The sequence below is a fragment of the Cinclus cinclus genome, chromosome 3 (genome assembly GCF_963662255.1).
Source record: "Cinclus cinclus chromosome 3, bCinCin1.1, whole genome shotgun sequence".
NCBI lineage: Eukaryota > Metazoa > Chordata > Aves > Passeriformes > Cinclidae > Cinclus > Cinclus cinclus.
This window is the reverse complement of record NC_085048.1, coordinates 18,500,705-18,525,510: the sequence shown is the minus strand read 5'-3', so window position 1 is coordinate 18,525,510 and position 24,806 is coordinate 18,500,705. Positions and strand designations below refer to the sequence as shown.

Genomic DNA, 24,806 nt, shown 5'->3' with positions numbered 1-24,806 from the left:
AGGAGGTTTATATTAGATATAGGGAAATTTTTTCATAGAAAGGGTTGTCAAGCATTGGAACAGACTGTCCAGGGAAGTTGTAGAGTCACCGTCCCTGGAAGTGTTCAAAAAATGTGTGGATATGGCACTTAAGGACATGGTTTAATGGTGAACATGGTGGTAGAGCTACATTGTCAGTTGGACTTGATGAAAGGTCTTTTCTAACCTTGGCAATTCTATGGCCTTATTCCTGATGTCTGCTTCAGGATTATTTTAAAGTACTCTTAACTTCTAACATAATAGGCTAGTAGTTGTCAAAACTACTTAAGTTGCATGAATTTAGAGCTCTGAAAAATATTTCTGTAATATTTCTGCTTAATATGTACAAAGTCATCAGATTGAATATTGCATTAACTCCTTACTTGTTTGTTTTAAATTTTGTAAGTAGCAGCAACTGCAATTTCTTAGATGACAAAAGCAAAAACTTCCACAACTCATTCAACTGAGTCTCTCAGCCTGACTTGCTGAGGCACTGAGTCTTGAGAGAGCTTCTATCTCCATGGCACCTGTGAGCCTCAGCCCTTAAAACGTCAAAAAATCACCTTCAGTTCTAAGGATAGAGTACACTATTACCTAAATCCACTATGAATAAAATTAATGTGTTTCTAAACTCTAATTTTCTTCAAATCCATATAGATGCCTGGCACTCATATCATCACGAGAAGCACATACAAGATTATGAAGACATTAGAATTCTATTTCTGCTTAACATATACTGCTATGTTACTGATTACATGATACAGATATCTAGGGGGGAGTGGAAGAGGGTGGAGGGCTGTGCTTTTACAGAGAAGTATTTGGCTCCACTGCAGTCATTTATACTACCAACCAAATGTGCCCTACTGTTAAACTGTACAGAAATTGCTGTAAAGGACCAGAAACCAGTTCAAATAAGGCATCCAGAGGCAGGTGTCTAGCACTGGGAGGTAAGAGAGTCTGGCTCTGCAGCTGTGAGCTGAGTCATGCCAGTGAACAAACCTGGACCATTAATCTGTATCCAGTAACACTGACTTAATCACAGTGACCAACAACTAGACCTTCCTTGGATGAACAGTCCTTTTGTTAAAAGCCCAGAAGAAAAAAATTCTCTTCTTGCACGACTGAAAACATCACTGCAAATAATCTGTGGAGAGCTATATTTTCAGGCAACATATTCAGCCTTCAGTCTTGTATTTACTACCTTTTGGTGGCTGAACTTTGCAACCCGAGTTGCACACGGATTGTCAAACTTTACTCAAGTCTGGTGAAATTGAACACAGCTGGAAAGCTGTAAAGTTTTTTAAACTTATACTTGTTTTATATAATTTTAATCAATATTTTATATGGGTTAAAAAGATCATCTCAATTTTGAGAAATCCATCTCGTAATACTACTCTTAACTAAGAAAAAACAATAGAATTTTTTTTTTTCTGACAAACTTCTAAACTGTTTTGAGCCTCTTTCACTAATATACCATTTTAAATTGGGTCAGTAAAAATAAATGTCTTGAATTATGTTTTATCTCCTTGAATTCAGTCAACCATCAAAGTACTTAAATAAATTATGAATGGCAACATAATTATAATTTATCCTATAAGCACCTTACTTAGAATTTAATCGAAAAAAAGAATATAAATGCATTTTGGGGTTAGTGTTTTAGGACTTTCTTCTGTGTCAGTTTATTTTCAGTACAAGGATTGACTTTTCTTTGTGAAGTTCATTCTGCTTCTGTAAAATAAAATGTTCTGTTTCTGGACATGAAACATTATATTAATAGCACCATTTAACTAACACCATAGACCCTTACTGGAAATTGCACTTTTCACAAAATAAAATATTTTCCAAAGCATAGGAATACTGTCATCCTCAAAGTAAACCTCCACTTCTTAAAAAAAAAAAAAAAAAAGAAAAAAAAAGTAAATCAGATAAACTTCTTTCCCAGATGACAGACTATTCTAAAGGAATGATATCCTTCACAAGACATGTTATTTATTTGAAACCACCTGGGATCTAAAAGGAAATATACTCAGAAACAATCACACGTGGTACTGTGTATTTTAGTGTGAGTTTAAATATTTCTCCTTTTTTCCCTCTTTTTTTCTTCCCAGCAGCTGTGCATGGGCTGTACCTCTAGGCTGCACAGTCAGGTACACAACAATTCGCTGAGATCCAATGATGTTGACAGCTTGGCATTCGTACTGCCCCTGGTCATGCAGAGCAACCCTGGAAATCCTCAGCGTTCCAGAGGACAGAACTAAGTGTCTTCTGTCAACTGACAGCTGGCCTCCTGAAATACACAACAACATCATTTGCTCTTTATAGCACCAAAGTCCCTTTGTGTCAGAAAAAGGGAAACACGGAAGGTTTTAATTTTTTTAAAACACTGGAAAATATTAAAGTTTATTAAAAACAAAAAAGAAAAAAAGTTTGAAACTTTTACTTCTAAGAAGATAAACAAGAAAAGCAAATAAATTATACATATGCACACAATCATAATTCTGATCTCTTCTCTGTTTGTGGTAGAAATATGTATTTTCATGTAAGGAGCATGCTAAAGCATAAAAATGAGAAGGCATAAAAACACCAACGTGTTACTGTTCATGTCATATTATTGTCATGTGTATAAGATACAATTTATCTTATTTGCCTAGGCAATCCACAGAAAAATACATATGGCCCTGAAAAAATGGAATATAAGAAAAATGAACACACATCACTGTACTCTACTCTCCCTTTCTGGACATTTCATTTTATTGGAGCAGTCTAAGTAGAGGGAAAAACAGGGACATTAACAGCATCAAAATGATGATCAGTTTGTTAAGAATTTAGAATTTCCAAGGAGCTATTTAGCCTGCTATAGTTTTTGTCACTTGAATCCACCAGAATTCTTGCTTACTGATAAAACATCCACTACAATATTTCTTCCTGCTGGATTTGGCTAAATGCCTTTTGAGCCATAGCTCGATAAAACAGTCAGCAGAGTGTACCCTGTCGTTTCTGTTGATGTGCCTTAAGTGACAGAGGTGCTGGTACACTGATGCCAGTTGCAGGCTGGACTGTTCTGGTTTCTGAAGAGAGCACATCTCACCTAATTTCAGACCTCCAGTTAATGACAGCATCTCCATTTCCTCTGCAGTACAACAGCAGTGATACATAGTGGTACGTGTAATTTGATTCATCTTTCTTAAACATTTATTATTACAAATCTACTATGGACACATATATTTTAGTGACTCTTTCTTACTTAATAATGAAAAATATTTGGGCAGCCATCTCCTGTTAGACACCTTGCCTTTCCCAGCTTAAGGGGAGAGAGAGATGAATTCTGTTTCCTTCAGAGACTGAAGTATCTAAACAAATACATGCAGTTCCTTTCAACAAAGAAGTGATTCCAATGTGACTGCTAAAGTAGCCTAGCAGTTGGAAAGTAAGAATGGAACACACTTACCTCCCTTAGTCCAGGCAATAACAGGCTGGGGATAACCTTGTGCTTCACAAGGGAAGTCAACGGTTTGTCCCTCAATCACAGTTTTGTCTTGTGGAGTGACAGTAAACTGAGGTAGAGCTACAGATGATGAAATAAAGCCATTAAAAAAAAAAAAAAGAAAAATGTACAACTAAATTGCATACTGTTTCCTGTGTAAGTTGGAATAGTTCATATTGGTGGGAAGAGAGATGCTAATGGAATTCTTTTATATTGCGACCCCTAGAGACAAGAGATTTAGGGTGGCCACTTGTGCAAAAGGAACATCTCTCTCACAACCTGGCCCTGATGTCAGTGAAGGCATGTGGGATCTCGTGTCACAGATCCAAAATAAGAGATACAGTAAGACTTGTAAAATCAAACACAGAGTCTTCCCTGGATTAAAAACACTTATCTTCTCTTTCTCTCAAAACTTCCCAGTTAAATTGTGAAGAAAATGTAATGTAATCAAAACCTTCTTGAGCTGCTTGTTTTCCTCCATGAAAGCAATGAGTGGAGCACGGGCCAGATTCTGCAGTAGCACTGTGCACTACCAGTGGGAGAAGTATTTATTCAGCTCTCAAAACACAATTATCCACTGGTAAATAATAAATGAACAAACCACACAAACAAGTTGTTTTGTATAGCTTTAGAACTCATTAAGAAGGCATTTGCAATCTTAACTGTTTGCCAACTAAAGATTTTAACAGGAGAACAGAAGGAAACAAATTTAAAGGTTACTTAAAGTATTTTGGAAACAAAAGTTCCAGCACAAAAAGTATTTGCAAAAAAAATTATCTACATATACAGGAGACTTTTGACAGTTTATCTCGAATACTTTATCATTACACTATTGACATAAAATATCAAAATTATTGCAATCACAGGTTAGAGTACTTTGACTTGTGCTTTTCATATAAGCTGTGCTAATGCCTCAATTGGCAGAATTAGTTTCTATCAAACTCAGGAGAAAATGTTTCCACATTCACTGAAGTGTCTACAGAAGAAAAGTGGCACAGACCTGTATTCAAAATTCTGTTTCTAGTTCTCCAGGCACAAATTCTAATCTTTAGCATTGCTGCCTGTTACAGAAAATATTTAATCATTCAAAAATTTAGCACTGCTTGTTTGTTCCTCCATGCAAACAAAACATAATGAAGTTAACATTTGAAAACATTAAACTTCTGATAATAATCAGAAATGTGTGAAATGTATAGCAACTTCCCTATGGACTATGATAGTGCAATTAGAAGTAAAAACTCTTATGTTTCTAGTTTGGCTCTGTCAACTCAGAAGAAAAGGCAAATCCACAGAATTGCAAGGAATATGTCTCTGCTAGTTTAACGTTATTTACCTTGGACTATGATATATGCAGTCGCATGGATGTTATCTATGCTGTTAGTTGCAAAACAGGTGTACTCGCCACTGTCCTCCTGCTTTACATTTTGGATATAAAGTCCTCCTGACTGAGTTATTGTGACACGAGGGTCACTGGGTAGAGGGGTTCTGTCGCCTTTGGTCCAGGTGATTCGCGGCTGAGGGTGACCGGCGGCACTGCACTCCAAGGTAACACTCTCTCCAACCAGCACTTCGGTATTTTGTGGGTGAATCACAAAACTTGGCCGGGCTGTGGGAAAACAGCAATGCCTAAGTGCAGCTTCTATCTTGCACAGTTCTAATTTAGACAAATATAGACTATAACTGGGGACACCTCGGGGTGGGGGGTAAATAGCTGTGTTCCAACATACCTCTAATGTCAGTGCAAACTCTGCCTTGCTTTAAGTCTAATCTAACTGCAGACATCAATAGATAAAAACAAAAGCTTATGATTGCTCTGATGTTTTTTTCTTAACTCCCATTAAAACAATTTTCAAACATTTTGCTCTCCCATGCTGATCTTTATAAAGGTCTCTTCAGAGGCATGGACACTGAGATACAAAACACAAACAGGCTAAAAATTGCTGTTAAGTGCACAAAAGCCAAAACTGATTAAGCTACATTTAAAGTAACTTTTCTCAAGTACATGAGTAATCTGCAGTGACATTTTAAGTTTACCTGATGCTGTGTGTCAAAACAAAATGTTCTCACAGCAAAGTCTGTGATTTAAAAACATTACAGTCCTGGACTGGAATTTAGTCCTTGCAAACATGAGGCCTTGGCTAGACAGAGCTAAACGGTTTCTGAGCAAGGATGGCTGCACAGGGTGTGCCAAAGCTTCCATGAGTGCCCTGTTCAGCAGCCTGTGGTTTTGGAATCCAGAGAGAATGTTGCTGCATTGAGCAATGCTGGAATGTAAAGCCTCTTCTCCAAACCCTTCTACAGCCTGTAAGACTATGCATACTACAATAAACATATTAATTAAGCAGTTGAGTTGCATTTGTGTTCTAGGGATATTATAGCTTCATGATATAGCTCTTAAGATGCCCAAGCCCAACAAATCTACATGTCAAAGAGCTGGAGCATTTTATTTTTAGCACTCTTATTATCAAAACAACTCTGTATCTGAATGCAAAATTCAGGCTTAAAGCTCTTTACCTGGTGACTCAAAGTATCTAAGAGTAACTTCCTGAGTTTTCACTTCTCCAGCCACATTTTTTGCCATGCATTGATAAATGCCTTGATCTGTTTCTTGAGTATTCTGAATCATCAACGTGCCATCATCTAGCAAGTTTAGACGGGAATCTTCTTTCATACTGAGCTCATTACTGAGAAGAAAAGGATCTGCTAGAGTTAAAACTTTAAATCACAAGTGCAGAAACTTCCAAATAATAAAACCCAGTAGATAAATTACCCAAAGTAACTTGTGGGCAGAAAAAAGTTTCACTTTGTTAAAAATAATGGAACTTTAAATTTTCTCCTAAAGAGAAGAAGAGAAAAAATAAACCATGAAACTATTTTGCTTATGCAAGTCATACATCTCCAAAATGAAAAGTTAAAATTATTTTATGAGGAAAAGCTTACAGGAAAAAACAGTGAACAAATACACATACCTGTTCTTTAGAAGGCTGTTCTAGTTGGCTAAACAATTAAAACTGTTTCTACTGGAAGTATGTCATGCAAGTTCAATACTCCAGATACTTTCTACTAGGAGAGAGGTTAGTTGCTATAAAACTATCTTTGTGCCAACGTCTGCCTGGATTGTACAAGGAGCACTAATGAACCTGATTATAATTTGTACTGGTTCAAAAATAAGTTAAGATCAGGTCTTCAGGTTAGGTCGTGGATGAGCTTCTGTGATGTAACCTAAGAAGACTTAAGGGGTTTTATTAAAGGAACTGTTTCTCAGGTCACCCCTCACTACATGAAGAGGAAAGCACAGAGGAGGGATGAGGTCACACCTCTTAAGCACAAAACCTAACCTACTGGTCTATTCAGCATGCTGCTCAACAGCTTTATGGCTTTTGACTGAAATCTTGCCATATTCAACTACTTTGCAAAGAGCTTTGCTCTCATTCATGCAGCCAGGAAACGAGCCAGAGTCAATAATCCCTCACCCCAAGCTCAAGTTTCTTCTTAAAACTCATATGTGTATTCGGAATATGTTTTCTTTGTGTATTATATACACATGAGCCAGAGAAAATTTTAAAGAAATAATTATAACATTCAAATTCAAGGCTCTGTTCCTTACATACTCCATAAATTCTGTACCTTTGCTGCATGAGAGGTTCTTTCTGACAGCAGAAAGATATAGAACCAGGATTCTAAGCCATGCCATTTCATCAACAACTAACAAATTAAAACGCTTTATATAAACTGTAAGGGAATTAATGTTCCAGGTCAGGGTCTCCATCTCCATCTCTTTGTATAAGAGCATTATTAAGCCAAAGTCTGATTTGCTGATGGTAAAACAGTTCATGCAAGTTCACATTGCAAGTTCACACCATTTTAAGGGGGTGATGTGCCAGCACAAGGTTGCTTCAGCTGTGCTGTGCCCAGTGCAGATGGAGGGAGCCAGGCTCTGGGCACAGCCTGAGCAGTCATTCTGCAGCAGGCTGGCCTTGGGCTGTTGAAAGATAGCCATCCTTTACAGAACCTTCCCCCATCTTCTAAGTGGTGAGGGACGGAGATGCAGCAGGTTGCCCAGAAAACTCCACCCTTAGAGGCTTTTAAGACCCATCTGGATAAAGCAACCTGGTATAATCCTGGTTTCAGAAGGCTGAACTGGACACCTCCTCCAACCTTGGAGACCTCCTCCAGCCTGAATTATGCTACAATCTTATGATATAAAGACTTGCCTGCCCTCCATGTACTGGTTTGAGGAGGCTGGAAACAGATGTCTCTCCTCTCCTAGGACAGAGCTACACCTTGGAAAGAAGCTACCTCTGAGGAGCTAGGGCACCAGAAAGAGTTCTCTGAAACTTTAATTGTATCCAGCTGAGTCCTTAAGAAAAAAAAGTATCTTTTGCTCTGCCTCAAAACTTATGCAAATGCTAAGGGATCCACACACTGTACACGCAATACATCCAGAGTGGATTGCCTGGTACTTTTATATAAATGATTTAATATTACAGGTGTGAGCAGCTTTTCAGGTGTACTACAGCTGAACACCTTACAAACAGTACTAGAGTAATAATACTTTCTAGTTACCAGCTCTTGTTTAGAATTACTAATAAAAAATATATGGGCCATAATTACTTTAGATGTTTATTTTAATTATAGCATGTTTTTTCTGTAACTATTTCATATATTACAATATACAGCACATGGACATACAACCAGAAATATACATACACAGAGACAAATGTACTTACATCAAGTTCCTCTCTTCCTCTTTTAAACTTACTTGTTTCGAAGCCAGATAATTTCTGGTTTAGGATTGCCTTCAGCCCTGCAAGTGAAATACACTGTATTCCCTGAGGTAACGTCCACATCCTGAGGCTCTGATGTAATTCTTGGCCTCTCTATATCAACAATAAAACATACAAAGAACTCTTACTTATTTTAAAACTACTAAAAACTGGTAAATAAAAATATTTTCACACATCTTGTAAAAAATGTTTTTCACAAATGTTATGACTTAAAATATCTATATGCTTAGCCAGTATTAAATGCACTTTTCCCTGTGCAAAAGTGACTGAGGGATTTCTGACCCCTTTCATTGTTCCTTAGGACCTTTCAGCAGACTGGAAATAGATTGTGAAAATTTGTATCAGGTTTTAAAGCGGCTGTTTTATTTATTTGAACAGAGACTCAAATTGCCCATGAAGGAAAAACTTTAAAGCAGCAAGCACAAATGCCATTTAAAATAACTTCCTCTTGATAAGTATCAGTGCATAAACCTGCCTCAAAGAATAATTTGTACAGCTTGCTTCCTGCAGTTTCCATATTCAGGCTGCATAGATGTGCAAAGAGCTGGTAGGACACCATGTGCACAATTCTTGCACCAAACTCCCTTTGTACTGTCTTTTTCAAGAACCTTGTAGATGCTTATGGTCATAGTTCTCATGATCAGAACTATATGTAACACATAAGCAAAAGGACAATTTGCTTGTTTTATACCTTGGCTTCATTTTGTGGGTGGGCAGGCTAATGCCTATAGCTTGATGAGAAATCTGCATTTTGATTTCAGAACACAAGAGGTTCTGGGCCAAGTCCCAGGGTGCCCATGGGCCCAAGCTTTCGCACCCCTAGGGTGAAGGAACGTAGGCTAACAGGAGGATTACAAAGGTGCTTGTCCATTAATACTCAGTGAGAGAGGATTTGTGTGGGGCACTCCTTGTTATTTTAGCTGAGTAAAACAAAAACAAATTCAGTGGTCCAACTCCAATCCCTACATCCACAAAAAATTTAAAGGTAAGAGCTGTATCATCAGGAGAAATTCAGTAGAACTTCTTTCTTTCCTTTCCCTCGTCCAGAAGGGAATAAACAACACCAAATAATATTAATGCAACACCACAGATCCTAGCTGACAATCTTGTTATGATATTAAAGGGAAAAATAAACTCCACCAGGATAATCACCTTTAGTTCTTCAAGGGGAAATTTCAAACATGGTTATATTCGTTTCATTAAAAATAGGCAGAAGGGTAAAAGCAATCAATTTTGTCAGAAGCACACAAGAACAGAAAAGGTACACAGAGAGATTTCTAGAAATAACCAATACTAACCAGAGGTGGTCAGCGTTAATAAACAGAACAACAAATTCCAATACCCCCCAAAAATACAGTTTAGGTACATGCAACCCTTAAATAAGCCATCAGGAAGTGGCAAACCCACCACAGTTCAGCTCTTCTGGTGTTATGGTAGCCACTGATCTTCCCTGGATCCTCCGTGGATACTCACAGGTGGCTGCTGCTTGAGCATTACCCGACTCCGCGTACGTCTTCAGCAGCTCCGCCAGCCACAGGATTTCACAGTCGCAGTGAAGAGCGTTTGAGTCCAAACGCCTGCACAAAACAAGGAGCAGCCACAGCTCTGTTAGCAAGCCTCAGCCACTTTGCTAGGATCAACACGGCTCTGTAAATGGAGCAATGCCTTTATCTGTGAATACAGACAACAGCCAACATGCAATACAAGCCATGGTTACTTGCTTATAAGCATTCTGGCAGTTTTCATTAGAAGAATGTGTATGATTTTTACTGCCCAAAGAACAAGCTATATTTATTATTTAGTTTAAAAAACAATGACTACAAATAATCCAAATATAGGAAATAAACTTTAGTAATGAAAGAAAATAGATACAAAATTATGTTCTCAATCTATCTTGGAGCACAGTTAAGAAAAAAATTAGTATTTAAAACAATTACAGCATAAAAGGCATTTGCAAGGAAGAAAAATATTGTAAGAGAAGATACAGTCTAATTGGGTTATTTAAGATTTCATTAGTTCAATCATAATATAATTTACTTACAGTCTCTTCATAGATTCTAAGTGACTAAATGTTCCAGGAATCAAATGAGCTATTCTGTTGTTATGCAAAAACCTGTTAAAAACACAGAAATATGCACGTAATAATTCAGTTTTTGTGATGCATTCATTTAATTTACATAATTCTGGAAGGTTTTTTTGAGAGTAAGTAACCAAAAAAAATTAAAGAAGAGAAATTTAACCCATTCAGCAACTCATGGTCTGCTATTTTTAAGTGGCCTCCAAGGTGTACTTGGGTATGTCCATGTGAGGAAAAAGAAGCCATAAGTAACTACAAGGAAGGGAGTACATAAGCACTGAAATTAGAAATTAAAAAAAAAAAAGGTCCTTAATAAATTGTCTAGTTCTTCATTCGTAACATTTATTTTAGGCCAAACATTGATCACAGATCTTTGGGAAATAGCTTTGTAAAATAAAAATAAACCACAGGCAATGCTCACTTCTGCATGCCTCTAAGGTCAGCCTCACCAAAGTGTTCTTGGAAAGACTACATAGTAGTTACAGTAAAAAAAAATGGATTAAAAACAATCTATGGCAATGATAAAAATATTATGTTTTAGTTTCAAATGCTTAATTTAATTCAAACAAGGAAGCAAAATGTCTTCTGAATCTTACCCCAAGAAAAACAAACTTACAGCCTTTCAAGTTTTGGAAGATGAGTAAAGGATTCAGGTTCCAACGTTTCTATTTGATTAAAGTGCAGATACCTGGAAATATGTTAAACAAAAAGAAAAATACTGAAACATTTTTCTTAACAATTTTCTTAATTGGTGATTTATTTAAAGAATTTATTGTTTCTATCATGTTTACAGATCAAAATGGCCATAGTGATGTAAATGTTTTTTTCAGTTACCATCTGAATATCAGACTTGCATCTGAGAAATAAAAGACATGGCAAACAAAGAAGGGTTTGCAGATTGCCACATTGAGCGTGTGTATGTATATAGGAAAAAACCCCCAAACATTGCTTTGGAGATAATATCCTGAACACTATTTTGCAAAGTCTCATGTTCATTCATATGTATGCATGAAAAAAATTATTGAAAAAAGAGAATTATTATTTTTCATAGGAAAAATGTTAGAGGTTATTTAGAAAACATTTAGAGTTTCCAGCACAATAACATTTTTCAGGGGCAAATGTTTTCATTTCCGTGAGTGAAAATTTCAAAAGATGCTGAGAAATAACCTTCTCTAGTCTATGAACATTGGTATTTAAAGCTGTGAATACTCTCAAAACCAAATATGTAATATAAACCCAAGTTTGACTAATTTGACTTTAGACAAAGGACTTCCTAGCAACTAGCGCTGCTTGATGCTCTCTTGATGCTTATGCAAATTATTAACATTACACAATAAATCTACACAGCTGTTAATGCTGTAAAATTAAGAAAGTTAATATGACAAGATTATTAACCAGCCTATTAATCTGTAAATGTTCTGAAAATGTACTGCAAAGGCAGGATCATTCCAGCGTCAACTATTTTGTGGAGATACTCCTTAACCTTACAGACGAGAAAAAAAGATGTAATAGGTAAGACTGGCAAAAGAAACTGTGAAAATTATTTATAGACTTTAGATCCTGATTATATCCAAATGTATTCAAAAATCTTTAAGTCTCCTGTTTGACCTCTGACAAACTCGGGAACCTCTGGAGAATGTGCATACAGAGAAATCACTCTGGTCTGAAGAACAAAAAAGCCTGTCATTTAAAAACGGCGAGAACAACTCAGATCTCAGTATCTCCTGAACATCAATCCCTCAGCACGAAAAGGACAAGGACATGGGGATTTGCCTGTGCTGAGCCAGCCGGTGGCTGCACAGAGAGAAAAGCGGGAAGAAGCGGCGATTGCGGCCAAGCCCTTGCAGGGAGCCCTGGAAGGCGCGTGCAGCGGGAAGCCAGGCACGTGCCTGGCAGCCTCCCAGGACAAGCAGCGAGCGATGCCAGGGAGCAGTGAATGGGGACCACAGAAAAAAGCCAATAAATCAGCACGGGCGTGATCAAGCACATCAGAACGTCAAGTCTGCCTAGTGCCGGTGCAAGGTGTGCCCACAGAGTACACTGAGCATAGAGTATGGTCTTGTTAGCACCAGGAATCAAGAACTGCATCACCTTGCTAGGACTGCCAGTTTTCATCTCCCTTTTAAAAAATCCAGGGTGAATTCTTCTAAATTAAAAAGACAGATCTCAAAGGCAGGTATTTCTTGCAAGGTTCATTCGATTTGCCAGCAGAGAGAAGAGAGACCTCAGTGAGGAAGGACTGGCAGGATGAGGACTGGGCATGGCTCAGCCATGAGGGGTGGGCAGGCACAGCTTGGCAGGAGCCAGGGCTCTGCTCGTCCACCTTCCAGGATCACCAGCATATGGGAGAAGGCAAGGCAAGGTGGAGATCACTGCAATGAAAGAGGACGAAGGGAAAAACCAGGCACAACTATGGGGTTTGCTACGTCAGCAGCAGCTTTCATTTTGGAAAAAATTACAAACACTAGTTGTTTAGCAAGTAGCAGTGATTTTTTCCTTTTTAACCTTCTTAATTCTACTTGCATTTTTACGCCTCGTGAGCACCTTGCAAACACATCTCTTTATATTCCAAATAAATTTACCTCTTGTAGTTCTTTGGCATTGACAAGGCAAGATTTTCAGGCACCCTTTATATGAAGAAAAAATAACACTCTTAAAAGCAGACACACACAAAAGAGGCATACAACACCTTCTTCAGGGCCATGAATCGGGATGAAATTAGAGAGAGGGAAAAAGAAAGAATACCTCTCTCAGCTAATTTAAGTAGTGTATATTTTGGAAAACTCAAACACAAGGCAGCAGCACATAATGGCTGTTTAGTACTCAGGACTATCAGAATTACAGATGTAATCAATGTGTGCCTGAAAAGTCACCTTGTCTTGCCAAACAGATTTTAAAAAATATTTCTGTTATAAATGTTGCCTTGTTTACAAGCTCACATCATTGCAGATACAAACACCATAATTCAGGAGCTGAAGAACATTATAACAGTTAACATTACCTCATCAGATACCACACTGTCTAAAGTAGCTTAAAAAAATCAAATCACAAAATCCAGCTGGAAAATACTCTCAGCTGCTTCATAGTAAGTTGTGCTACACAAGGTAGTTGGGTTTTGCAGGTCTTTAAATTATGACCTAAAAAAGTCCTGAGGACCTTATCATGCAACTTATTAATAGAACAAGGTGTAAAATATCTGGCCAAAATAAATTTTAATTTAAAATAAATAGATGCAGAAACCAGACTGCATTTTAAGACTACAATAAAGAGAATAAAAAATCCTTGGCAATATGACCTATACTTTAATCCTGTTTTATCACTTAGGTTTATCACTTAGATTATTTTCTTCTATGTACCACATTAAAGTTTTGTAAAGGTATATTTTAACATTTTAATTAATATGGTGAATTCTTGGATTTAAAATTCACTTAAATGTAATCATATTCAAGAAATAATCTCACACTGAAATATCTTTATAGGCATCTTTTATGTTCAGAGTACAAAACACTACAAATAGTAGTATCATGTAATAAATTAGATATTAAAAAGACTATCAGAATGAAAATTGAAAGAAAAAGCACGCAAGAGTGATTTTTAAATACTTATGTCTTTCTTTCAAATTCTAAACTCACTATCAATAATGAAGCAGATGGAAAGGAAATACTTATAGGGAAAAAAAGTCCAAATGAAACACCTCAAGAGCAAGATTAAAATTTTATCAAATAAGCATGGTATAGATTGTCTTTGTTATTATTAATCTTGTAGGACAAAAATTTACAGTAAAATTCAGACCCAGTGGCACTTTTCACATCACTAAATTTAGGACTATATCTTATGTAGCTTTATGGTTTTTGTGTGGGAGAACTTTTACAATATAAGCCAATGGTTCTTTTTCTAATAGTATCATCATACCTTTGGGGAAGTACTTACTAACCCATTAGCTGAGTATAATCTATGTTCTGAATATTTAAGCAGCATGTTTGCCCTTTTGATTATTTGAAAGAGAATGAACACACATATATGTTCCATAATTATCAAAGAGCTTTCCCTGCTCAGGGAAAACAAGTAGCAGCTTTAAAACACAAGGAAAAATATTGAAATGTACGTTTTGGTAATGATATAAAATATTGGAACAGGATTCTTAAGGAGATTATGGAATCCTCTGAAGACTTTTAAAATAAGGTTAGAGAAGTTTCTGTTTCCCTAGTTTGTTGTCCCTAGCTGATCTTATTGTAGATTAATGAAGATATACTTCTCAAGATATCTGTCATACCTTTTGGGTTTGTTTGTTTGTTTATTAATTAACTTTCATTATTCCTTCCCACAGATAGTTTTAGCAGTAACTTTACACAGAGTCCACTGTGTTAAATGTGCATAACTGCTGACAGAGTTATACAAAAATCAGGAACTTGTAGTATAAAACAAGAATAAAAATAGCAACACTCCAAAAATGCTGAGAACTGAGTTGAGGTAAATAATTTGGTTAAAGGCACTTCAATTATTATTCAATTATTATTAATAAAAACCCCACATCACTATATGTTAGTTTAGGCTTTTATCTATTAATTCTCCCTAAATATGTATATGTGTACATAAACTACATCATAACTAATAACAGCTTATAAAGAAGAAAATGACTATGTTATATGAAAGCTGAAAGAAAATGCATAACTAGGATTAGGTAAATAGATTTAAATAATTCAGTTAATATTTGAAGATCCCACTAGTTAAATACTAGAAAGTACACTTTTTTGTCTCTGATACATACAACTCATAAGCTGAGATCTCAAAAATATGACAGATATTTAGAAGCAAAGCAATGTAAACACATCTGGAAATGGACTCCATGTAGAGCTACATCTCGGGATCCAAACTCATGACCTCCCAGGCAGGGTATTTGTGACATTTCAGGTGGGTCTCAGTTGTCAAGCCCAGGCACACAGAAGCACAAAGCACACAGAGGCAGGCAGCCCTCCTTGCTTTCGGGTGTTCTGTTTGCCTTCCGGCCGCTGCTCTGAAAAAAATCTGTTTCCTGCAGCTTTCTGCTGTTTATGTCAGACCTAAACACATGTCTTGCAGATTTAACAGTGTCTGAACTGGTACTAAGCACCTACTTTTCACCAGCTCTCTCCCTTCATGCCCAGCCACAGGTGAAAAGTTAGGTGACAAAGTATGTATGGCTCAGTGTGATCAAGTACCTAAAACTGCCAATTTTTATTTTCAGTATTTACCCTAGCACAAATGGTTTCAAGATCTGATTGAAAGATCTTATTCCTTTGGCAAAAATTTCCAAAGGAAAAGCTATTTTGAATACATCAGCAGCTAAGAATTCTGCTGCAGAGGTTTAAGGAGGAACTTGCCAGCTGCAGTAAAATACTTGGGGGGGTTTTGTCCCTTGTACGTGCAACAGGCCTCCTAAATCTAACTACATTTAGTTTTTGTTCACAACATCAATCACAAAAAATGTGCTTGCTTTGCTGTTGAGGTATTTTTTTTAAAGCAGCTATGAGTTGAATTCTGCTTCACTGGAGCTGAAGAAATTGCTGTTAAACAAGTCGTTCCCTGAAATGCAGTCCACAGTGACTACTGAGAACTCTGCTGAGCATTGAGAACAGCACTTGGCTGAGTTAACACAACCAGTAACAAAATGTGTTTGAAAACTTGAGACCTCAAATGCAGAAACATCGACTTAGTACTGTCAATAGAGTTCAAAACTGAAATTAGGACACTTGGGAACTTGTTTGCCAAGAGCAAGTCTTGTCTTGTCAGCAGCTTTCCTCCAAAGCTGATGTGGTAAGACAGACCCTGTAGAGTCACAACATATTTTTATGCCTAAGATGCCTAAATGCCAAATCTCTTGTAAACTAAAAATCTCAGAGTATCCATTAAATTTATTTCTGTGCCTGCCACTGGTTTCATGTGCTCCCATTTTCTCGCCTGGCAAGCTCTCTGTTTAGGAGTGAAGAGCTCTAAAAAGCAGTGAGCTCTGATGCAGGCAGTGGGGAAGAACCACCCCTGTTCCCCAGCAGCCGCAGGTGCTGCCACGACACACGGGCACGCAATGAGCAGTGACTCTGCCAGGCTCCATTTCCAAACTTCTCAGCTAGAGATGAGACTCAAGCCCTGAGCTTGAATCTCAATTTCATGCTGAATAATGTTGATGTCTCAAAAGTTTGAGCTTAAGCTGTTACAGTGTGGTATCACCATAGGCAGAGAGGCTTAACTGCCACACAATGGAAAAGTGCATTCAGGTGTTAATATTTCAAACTGATTTATGTTTCTTCAGTAATAACTTAGATCAGTAGGGAAAAAAGAACACAAGAAAAAAGGAAAAATGTTGCCTCTTGCAGCATACAAGGTTTGTGGCATGGGGAAGAACATGACTTTGGAAACATTACTCATTCAATAAATAGGCCTCAGTGTTCCAAATTCTCCACAGAAATTAAGTATTGCTACTAGCATGCAAGTAAGCCCTACCAGTTGCTGTCAATATGGCGCAGTAATAATTTCTAGAGTAAAAGGAGAAGGAAGAGAAAGGCATTAAGGAAAAAAAAAATTACTTATTTATATACTTTTTATAATTAACACTTCTGTTTTACATAGAAGCTCCTCCTTCAAAAGGCATCTATTGCACTCTAAAAGGAGCATGGATCATTTTGTACCTGTATGAAGTGTCATTTTATTTCATATGTACTCTGTATCTACTAATATCCATTAGACATTTACAGTAACAAGAAAGCTGGTACATATAGAACACTTGTAATACACTGGTACCTTTCAAGAGTTTAAAATTTATGTGCAGCCCCCAATTTATACACTACAAAACTAATTGGTTTACTGCTGTTATTTGGTAGTCAAACTGTGAAACAATTACACATCTACAGCTTTTTCCTTTTTCTATACATTATCAAAATGAATGTAGAGCAATGCTTTCTGATCAGAATCATAGAATTGTTAATGCTAGAAAAGACATTTAGGATTTTCAAGCCTAATCATCAACCTAGCACCACTGCCACGTTCATCATTAAACCATGAACACAAAGTGCCATATCACAGTCATTTCTTGAACACTTCCAGAAAGAGTGACTCCACTGTTTCCCTAGGCAACCTGTTCCAGTGCTTTACCACCCTTTCAACGATTATTTTTTTCCTAATATCTGATCTAAACTTTTCCTGTGCAACTTGAGGCCATTTCCTCTTGTCCTGTCACTTGTTACCTGGGAGAAGAGACCACTCCCCAGCTCACTACAGCCTCTTTTTCAGGTAGTGGTAGAGAGAAGTAAGGTCTCCACTGAGCCTCTTTTCTCCAAGCTAAACAATCCCAGCTCCCTCAGCTGCTCCTCACAGGATTTGTGCTCCAGCCCCTTTCACTGGCTTGGTTGCCCCTCTCTGGACTCATGCCAGCAATTCAAAGTCTCTCCTACAGTGATTATAAACCACAATATAGTTGAACTTAATGGAATCAATACATCTGGGTATTGTTATGCCTAGGACTGCATTCTTCATTTTTTTTTCAGTAAAAATTATTCTTCATTATACAGGAAAAAAAGTATTATTTTAAATTATCTTTCTGGAGGACATTACTGAAATATCTACACTGCAAATGATAAATTTCCTTACTTTTTAAACATCTGTACATATCCAAATATAAATAATATAAAGGTTTTTATTTAAAAAAACTATTCTTTTTTCACAGTACAACAAAACTGGATTGAACTTGCAGAGGCTTTAGTTATGCTGCATAAAACAAAGTAACTGCTGCAGTCAAAGGAATTGAGATATCATAAAAACCTGCAGGAATGAAAGCAGAATCTATCTCTAAGCAATATACATTAGTTTTCAACATTTTCCACAATAATTCTCCTTTGTCAAAGCTATGTAACAATGTATAGGGACATCAGGAATGCAAATCACAAATAGAAGACAAACAGAGATGAGGAATTTGACACAAAGATCAATTGTGGTTTTTTCACATGCAAATGATTATGGGGCTCTCTGCCCAACCCAGGGAGTGCAGACATGCAGAGCATGCAGGTAGGATGTACGGATCACGGCGTGCACTTTTCCTCTGCAGGGGAACCATGGAGATGACAGCACAGAAGAGAAAAGGCACTTACAGTTGTTCTAGAGAGGCAAGTCCTTTAAATGCTTGCCTGTCAATTGACTGGATTTCATTCTTGTACAAATAGCTGAAACAAGAAACAATCAGTAATATTAGTACACAAACAAGAGCTACATGAAGGTGGAAAAGAAGAATTAAGTTGACACATGAAGACAGTTTTTCAACTACATATTAGGAAAAAAAAATACAAATAAAAGAGTAAAAACATAAAAATGTTCTGTGTTTGAGATTTCATCCCACATATCTACTAGGAAAGACAGAAATCTGGGGCCTTGAAGGCCCTGAGGTTGATACCCAGATGGACTTGGGCTTCCCAGTGCTCATGATATTACTTACTGGATTTTTGTCCCTTGTTTTCTTGACTGGTTTGCCAAAAGTTAAAATAAATTCAACTCAGTGGGACAGAATTGCATTAGACATGCCTTTACCAGAACACACCAGGGATGCCACTGGCTTCTTATTTTCTTTAAAATATCTCATGTGAATACTGGTACAAATATTCCAATGAGGATAGAGTAAGTCTTTTACTGGACTCGGAGAACAAACAGTGGGAAATTTCTGTAACTCTGCCTGTGTCACCTTTGGGATATTCACAATAAAATTACAACTTAAAATACTGGTATCACATCCATAAAGCAACATCATATATTTAACGCAGTGTAAAAGATGGACATTAGGTCCCCATTGATACTCTGTAATATAAACAGGATAAACATGCAGAGTATCAGTATGAACACACATGTTGCCTATACCTTTTTATGGAATTAAAATAAATCAGAAAGGATCAGTGTATGTGCTCATGTTCATCATGCTCTTAGCAGCAAGGATGGTTTAGTGAGGGACTGTTGGAGAAAAATCACACAGTTTAGCTGATAACTACAGTTTCTGGATGGAGACAGCAAATGAAAATACTTTGGGGGTTCAGTGTCAGTCACTCTTTTTGTGTTAGGATAGGCACAGGTTTGTGGTTAAGAACTTTTTCACAATTATTTGACAAATGATTTGAAACTCAGTTAATCAGGCATGGGTTTCTATGAAAAGGGGATGAAGAGACTGTACCACAAATGACTGTATTAGCAGGCATCTTATTAGTAGTGGTTTTGGGCTTTCTATTATTACAGCTTTCAGTAACTTACTGGAAATACTGCAAACTCCTTTTGATGCAACAGAAAAAATACTGGCTCTGTTGGAGGTGGTGGTAGTTTTTACACTGATGTGACAATGGGCAACTTTTCACAATACACCCTAACAAGGAAAGAAGTTGTAGGTATTTGATATTCAACTAATGACAATTTTGGGGAACAAAAAGGAGTAGTATCCATCCTTTGAGTCTGAATTAACTTTTCCAATGGACTGGTTGTTGAGAATCCAACACATTAATATACAGAGATTCCTGGGTGCTTTATTAATGTAGATATCCATCTGAATAAAAAAAGCAGAGTTCTTCCAAGAACAGGTAATACGGAAGCAAAAATTTCTGAGGCTTTTAAAGTATTCAAAACCACAAAAAATTACTGTCATGTGAAATTACTGTAAAAAACTTTAAAAATAATTTTTAAACAGTGATTCTATATCTGGAACTGGTTTTTATTCTATTTAGAAAAAGTATTTCACTAGTATTAAAATATTTGTTCTGGCTCAGAGTTGCCCATTCATTTGAGGATCACAGTCATTAGAATTTTCTCTCCTTAATTTTCCTCTCTGATATTAAATTCCTATCTTATTTTAAACATGCCTTATCACTCCTTAGAAAATTTCGAGGACTGAACAGCTGAAGTGTTATTTACCTTTCTTAATACACTTAATTCCACTTGGCAGTGTGGAAATCCCTCTTATTTCTAAATAAACTTCTAAGTACTAAACTTCTGATCAGACCAGAGAACCAAAACAGTCTTCAACAGTTTTGATAACCATCCTCAGTTAATAATTATCTCTTGTGGACATTTCAACAATTTTATTTAAAAATCTGAATTAATCAGATTTTTTTTAAAGTTTTACCATAATCATTAATATAACTTTTATTTACTCTCTGCAGACAAAAGTAAGCAGAGTGTGAAACTCAGAGGTGAGTTAGATTGGGATAATGACTGTAGTATTGCAGGCTTTAAAAGCCATACTGCAAGGAAGGGAGCAGCCTTTAGGAGTCCTTACCATCCCACTGCAGTGAGCCTTTATTTGGGATTCAGCTTTAAACCAGAGCTTTTTCCATTCTGACCAAATATATCATTATTTGCTGAATGGAGAGAGACATGACAGAATATAAAGTAAAAATAAAGTATTACTCACAAAAAAATATTGGCCCCTCTAAATACATAAATACACATACAGTGTTACAGAAGTAAACACTGCTAAATTTTAATAAACATTCTCAAAATTTCTCTACGTTACATTATCAGTAAACAAATTCAGTACATTTAGGGAAAAAAAATTATTTTTTAATTTACCTTAAAGCTCTCTTACAGAACTGAATATTAGAATTTTACAGGAGATTAATGAACAGTGGATTAAGATGAAAAAGGGATATATTCTATGAAGACATTAAATTCTTTTTGGACAATTACTAATACCTATTTTTAGAAATCTAAAAAAAAAAAAAAAAAAAAAAGGAGAGCATTTTTTTTTTCCTAGAAACACAAGCAAGGCTGATAGAGATCAGAGGTACTGGTCATATATTTAGGAAATGAATGAATAGGTAATCAGTTACCAGAAAATTTGCGAGAAAAAGTAGCTTTAACTAAAAAGCCTGCTGAATTGTCTATGAGGATATTACTGGGGGGGTTCATTTCTTTCTTTTCCTTTTTTAATGGGCCATATTAAAAATCACGTGATTCAAGGAATGTAAGATTCATATATATTTGCTCAGAACTGGAAGAGAAAAAAGGCAAAAAGTAACAGGCTCTGTAGGGTTAAATCTCACAAGTAAATAAACACCCAAAGACAGATTTACACGGTGGAATCAGCAACATGATTTGCAAAGAAAAGAGATCTGGAATCACTGGAGGTGCCCAGAGGACAAAGTAACGTGACCAGGACAACAAGAGAGGCAGAAGGCACGGAAGGAAAGGAGACCTAAACTCATTCTGAAAGGGTGAGGTCAGAAATTCCCCACCTTGGCCAACCTCTAATGCAACATCTACCACTATTAATTCATTCACCAGCCATAAACAAAACTTGCACCCTCCCTCTTAGCATTTCTGGAACTGATACACTTCTTACAGTCTTAATTACCATTTACCATATGCTTATGGTAATATTTCTATGCCTCTTTCCTCACCTGTGCATTTCATACCAAGTGAACATACAATGCTGTTGACAAAGTTAATTTCATTCCCCAGTTTCATTTCTTTCACTTCTTTCACCTTATCTTCTAGCTCACTGCTCTGTAAATGTCCAACACATGTTCTCTCTCTCTGGAAAGCTTTTTTTTAAAACCTAACCTATATTGCATATTTTTCCCTATGTCCTCCTGAATTCTTTCTTTTTTAACTTACCTTCATTTTTTCGACTTCTGATTCCAAATCTTCGAGTATTCTACATGTTGAAATGGCAAAAATGTGTCTACCTTCAATTCCCAACTGTCTTCTCTCTTGGAGAATAAACTGTTGACATTTAGGCTTAGGAAGAATTATCCTATCAAGTTTCCACAGGTTTACCTGCATCTATTTTGTAAGTTTGGGAAGCTTACTAAAGATCCTTCTTGCCAAGACTAAGGTATGTAAAGACAGATGGACAGAAAAGCAGAGAAGTGGAAAAAAAGGAAAAAAAGGAGAAAAAAAGTATCCTCTTAGCTTCACAACAATAATTGCATTTCTTCCTTTCCAATCTTTAGTATATTAATACAATACCAAATTATCACCACAAACAGCACAACAAAAATCACAGAAAACTGCTTTTGTAATTGCAAGAATTTCAATTACATATAGAACAAGATAATAAAAAATCCTAAAAAAAAAGTTAAAAAATTATGTGTACAATTTTCTTTTAATGATATAAAGACCAAATTTTACAGTGATGAATGCATTCAATGCAGAGAAAATTAAGAAAATATTACTCTTTTTCAAAATGTGTTTTTCAGACAATAATTCTGGTAACATATACTCGTCATAAAACTCTAAGCTCAACTTCAGAAAGGAATAGTACAAAGAAGCATTTGAAAATCCTGATTTTGATGCTGCTGAAAAAAATTTTTGTTTGAAAACAAAAAAGTTGATCTTCAGCAGTCATACAGGAATGAATCTTAATCTCTCAGAGAATGTTTTTTAAAGGAATATGCTGCATTATACTTCATATATTTTATATAAAACCTATAATTGTGAATATTTTTATTTAGTTTATATGTGTATGCTTACTAATTGTTATAGATTTTAAATTTATATATACTCCCATTTTGCTAAATCAGGGACATTGAGAAACTACAGGTTTTTTTTAAATTAGTCAGGGAATTATACATTTTCAGAACAACATGCAATTCAGCAAAAGTTGTCAAAAGAAAAAAAGTAACATCATGGATCAATGATCTAGTTTTATGAAACATGACAATACAAGTTAGGTTTGCAAATATCCCCAGGACCAGATGATACTAAACCACAAATTTTCCAGGTGATACACTTTATAATAGTGTATTCTGAGCTCTCTCCCCACTGATTTCTACTTCGGTGGATCCTATTGGAAAGAAAGGCTTTGTTTTTCTCCCTTCATTTCACAGAATACAGTTTGCATTCAGCTACTCAGCTGAAACTTTCACTGCTGAATGGTATTGATTTGTTACATTTAAGTCTTCTCTATTGATAAACTGACCATACCAGATATTTTGTAACTTTAAGGCTATATAATTTAAACATTTTATAGCCATTGAAACAGGCAAAAAACCCCTTAAAGTTTATTTTTGAAAAAAAAAAAAGTTTTAAAGAGCTCTCTGCAGTTGAATAAATTACCACACAGAACTTTAAATTTTCCAGGGAACAACGAGAAAAGAAAAGGATCTTCCCCTTAACAGTATAGATACTGACAGCCATTACAACATGAAAACAAACCAGAGTTCAGTTATCTTTTTTTGGCTCTTTTCATTGAACTGAACACATTGCATAGTTGAGCTTTATTTCAGGTTTACCACAGCTAGGCAAAGGTAAGCACGTGAAAACAAAGAAGTAATAGGAATCAAGAAAAATCTTTGAACAGCTGCAGACTATGGAAAGAAGTTTAGCAAACATCACATTGTAAAACCTTATGTACTACACTACCAGAACCATCATGCAAACATTTCTTGTAACAAATGCCATCATCATGGACTTTGATCATTCACTGGCAACAGTCTGTTCAATATTCTTTTACGTCCTATTGCGTATGGGTTAAACAATTTCATTACTGAAAGACAATACACACAAAAATGACAGCAGGAAACATAATCAAGCACAACTTGGAAAAACAGGTGATGTATCTGCACAAATTAATGCGATTTTCTCCCTGCCTCCACCTCCTTAGAAGCCTTCTGGTTGTATTCTTGAAACTGCATGGAAAATTCAGCTTCTGATTTGTTTCCAAAGCAGTGAAATCTCAATGTGACTTTTTTTTCTGTATGTCATTCAAGTAACTATCAATCAATACTCCAAGACAATGGAGTGAAACTTTTCTAAATTACACTCCTTAAGTTTGACTCCAGTAACTAGAGCTGAGAATCCATGACGATTTACTATGCAGCTTTAGTCTATTATACAGACAAAAATAACATTTTTGATGCTTTTTGTTTATTCATATAATTAATACCTTTGGTATATTTGTTAAAAAAGAGACAAGTTAAGCTTAAAACATACAAGCTGGCTGAAGACCTAGAACTAACAGCAAATCATATACATACTCTGGTATTTTGGGTTTGACTGAATTTTTCACTTACGAATTCAGTGAAAAATTTAGGGATAGTTAATAAGCTTAGGTAAGATACAAGCTTCTGCAGACACAACCTTTGGACTGGCTACTTTTAAACCGCTTTTCAAAAGACAAAAAGTACCTGTGTGAAGATTTCAGTGAGCCATTGAAGAGGTGGTTTCCTACATCTTTCAATGTATCCCTTTTTAAATTATAAATTGCATATAATAAACAGAAGCTAGTAAGTCCTTTAAAATGTATTGACTACAGATAGCAGTCTTTTATTAGAAACTACCTAGAGAAACACAATTGTCCCCACCCCATAAATTCGTTTCACAAGTTTTCAGTGCACTTTGTCTCCTGATATAGTGAGTCAGATAGAAATCATCATCTCAGAATAGAACACTTTTCCACTGAAGAAGCTGTTACACAGTGATGAAGAAAGTAGCATTCATT

General features: G+C 36.2%; 1 protein-coding gene across 1 annotated transcript in view; it reads right to left on the bottom strand.

Moving 5' to 3' along the window:
* Nucleotides 1-24,806, bottom strand: part of PXDN (peroxidasin) — an 80,856-nt gene that overhangs the window by 28,460 nt on the left and 27,590 nt on the right. Inside the window, exons 4-12 of the mRNA XM_062488517.1 lie at nucleotides 18,484-18,555; nucleotides 10,983-11,054; nucleotides 10,331-10,402; nucleotides 9,697-9,866; nucleotides 8,265-8,382; nucleotides 6,017-6,186; nucleotides 4,836-5,108; nucleotides 3,467-3,583; nucleotides 2,147-2,305 (exon numbers count right to left, since the gene is read on the bottom strand). Coding sequence (XP_062344501.1) covers nucleotides 2,147-2,305; nucleotides 3,467-3,583; nucleotides 4,836-5,108; nucleotides 6,017-6,186; nucleotides 8,265-8,382; nucleotides 9,697-9,866; nucleotides 10,331-10,402; nucleotides 10,983-11,054; nucleotides 18,484-18,555 — 1,223 coding nt within the window. The remainder of the gene's footprint in view (nucleotides 1-2,146; nucleotides 2,306-3,466; nucleotides 3,584-4,835; nucleotides 5,109-6,016; nucleotides 6,187-8,264; nucleotides 8,383-9,696; nucleotides 9,867-10,330; nucleotides 10,403-10,982; nucleotides 11,055-18,483; nucleotides 18,556-24,806) is intronic.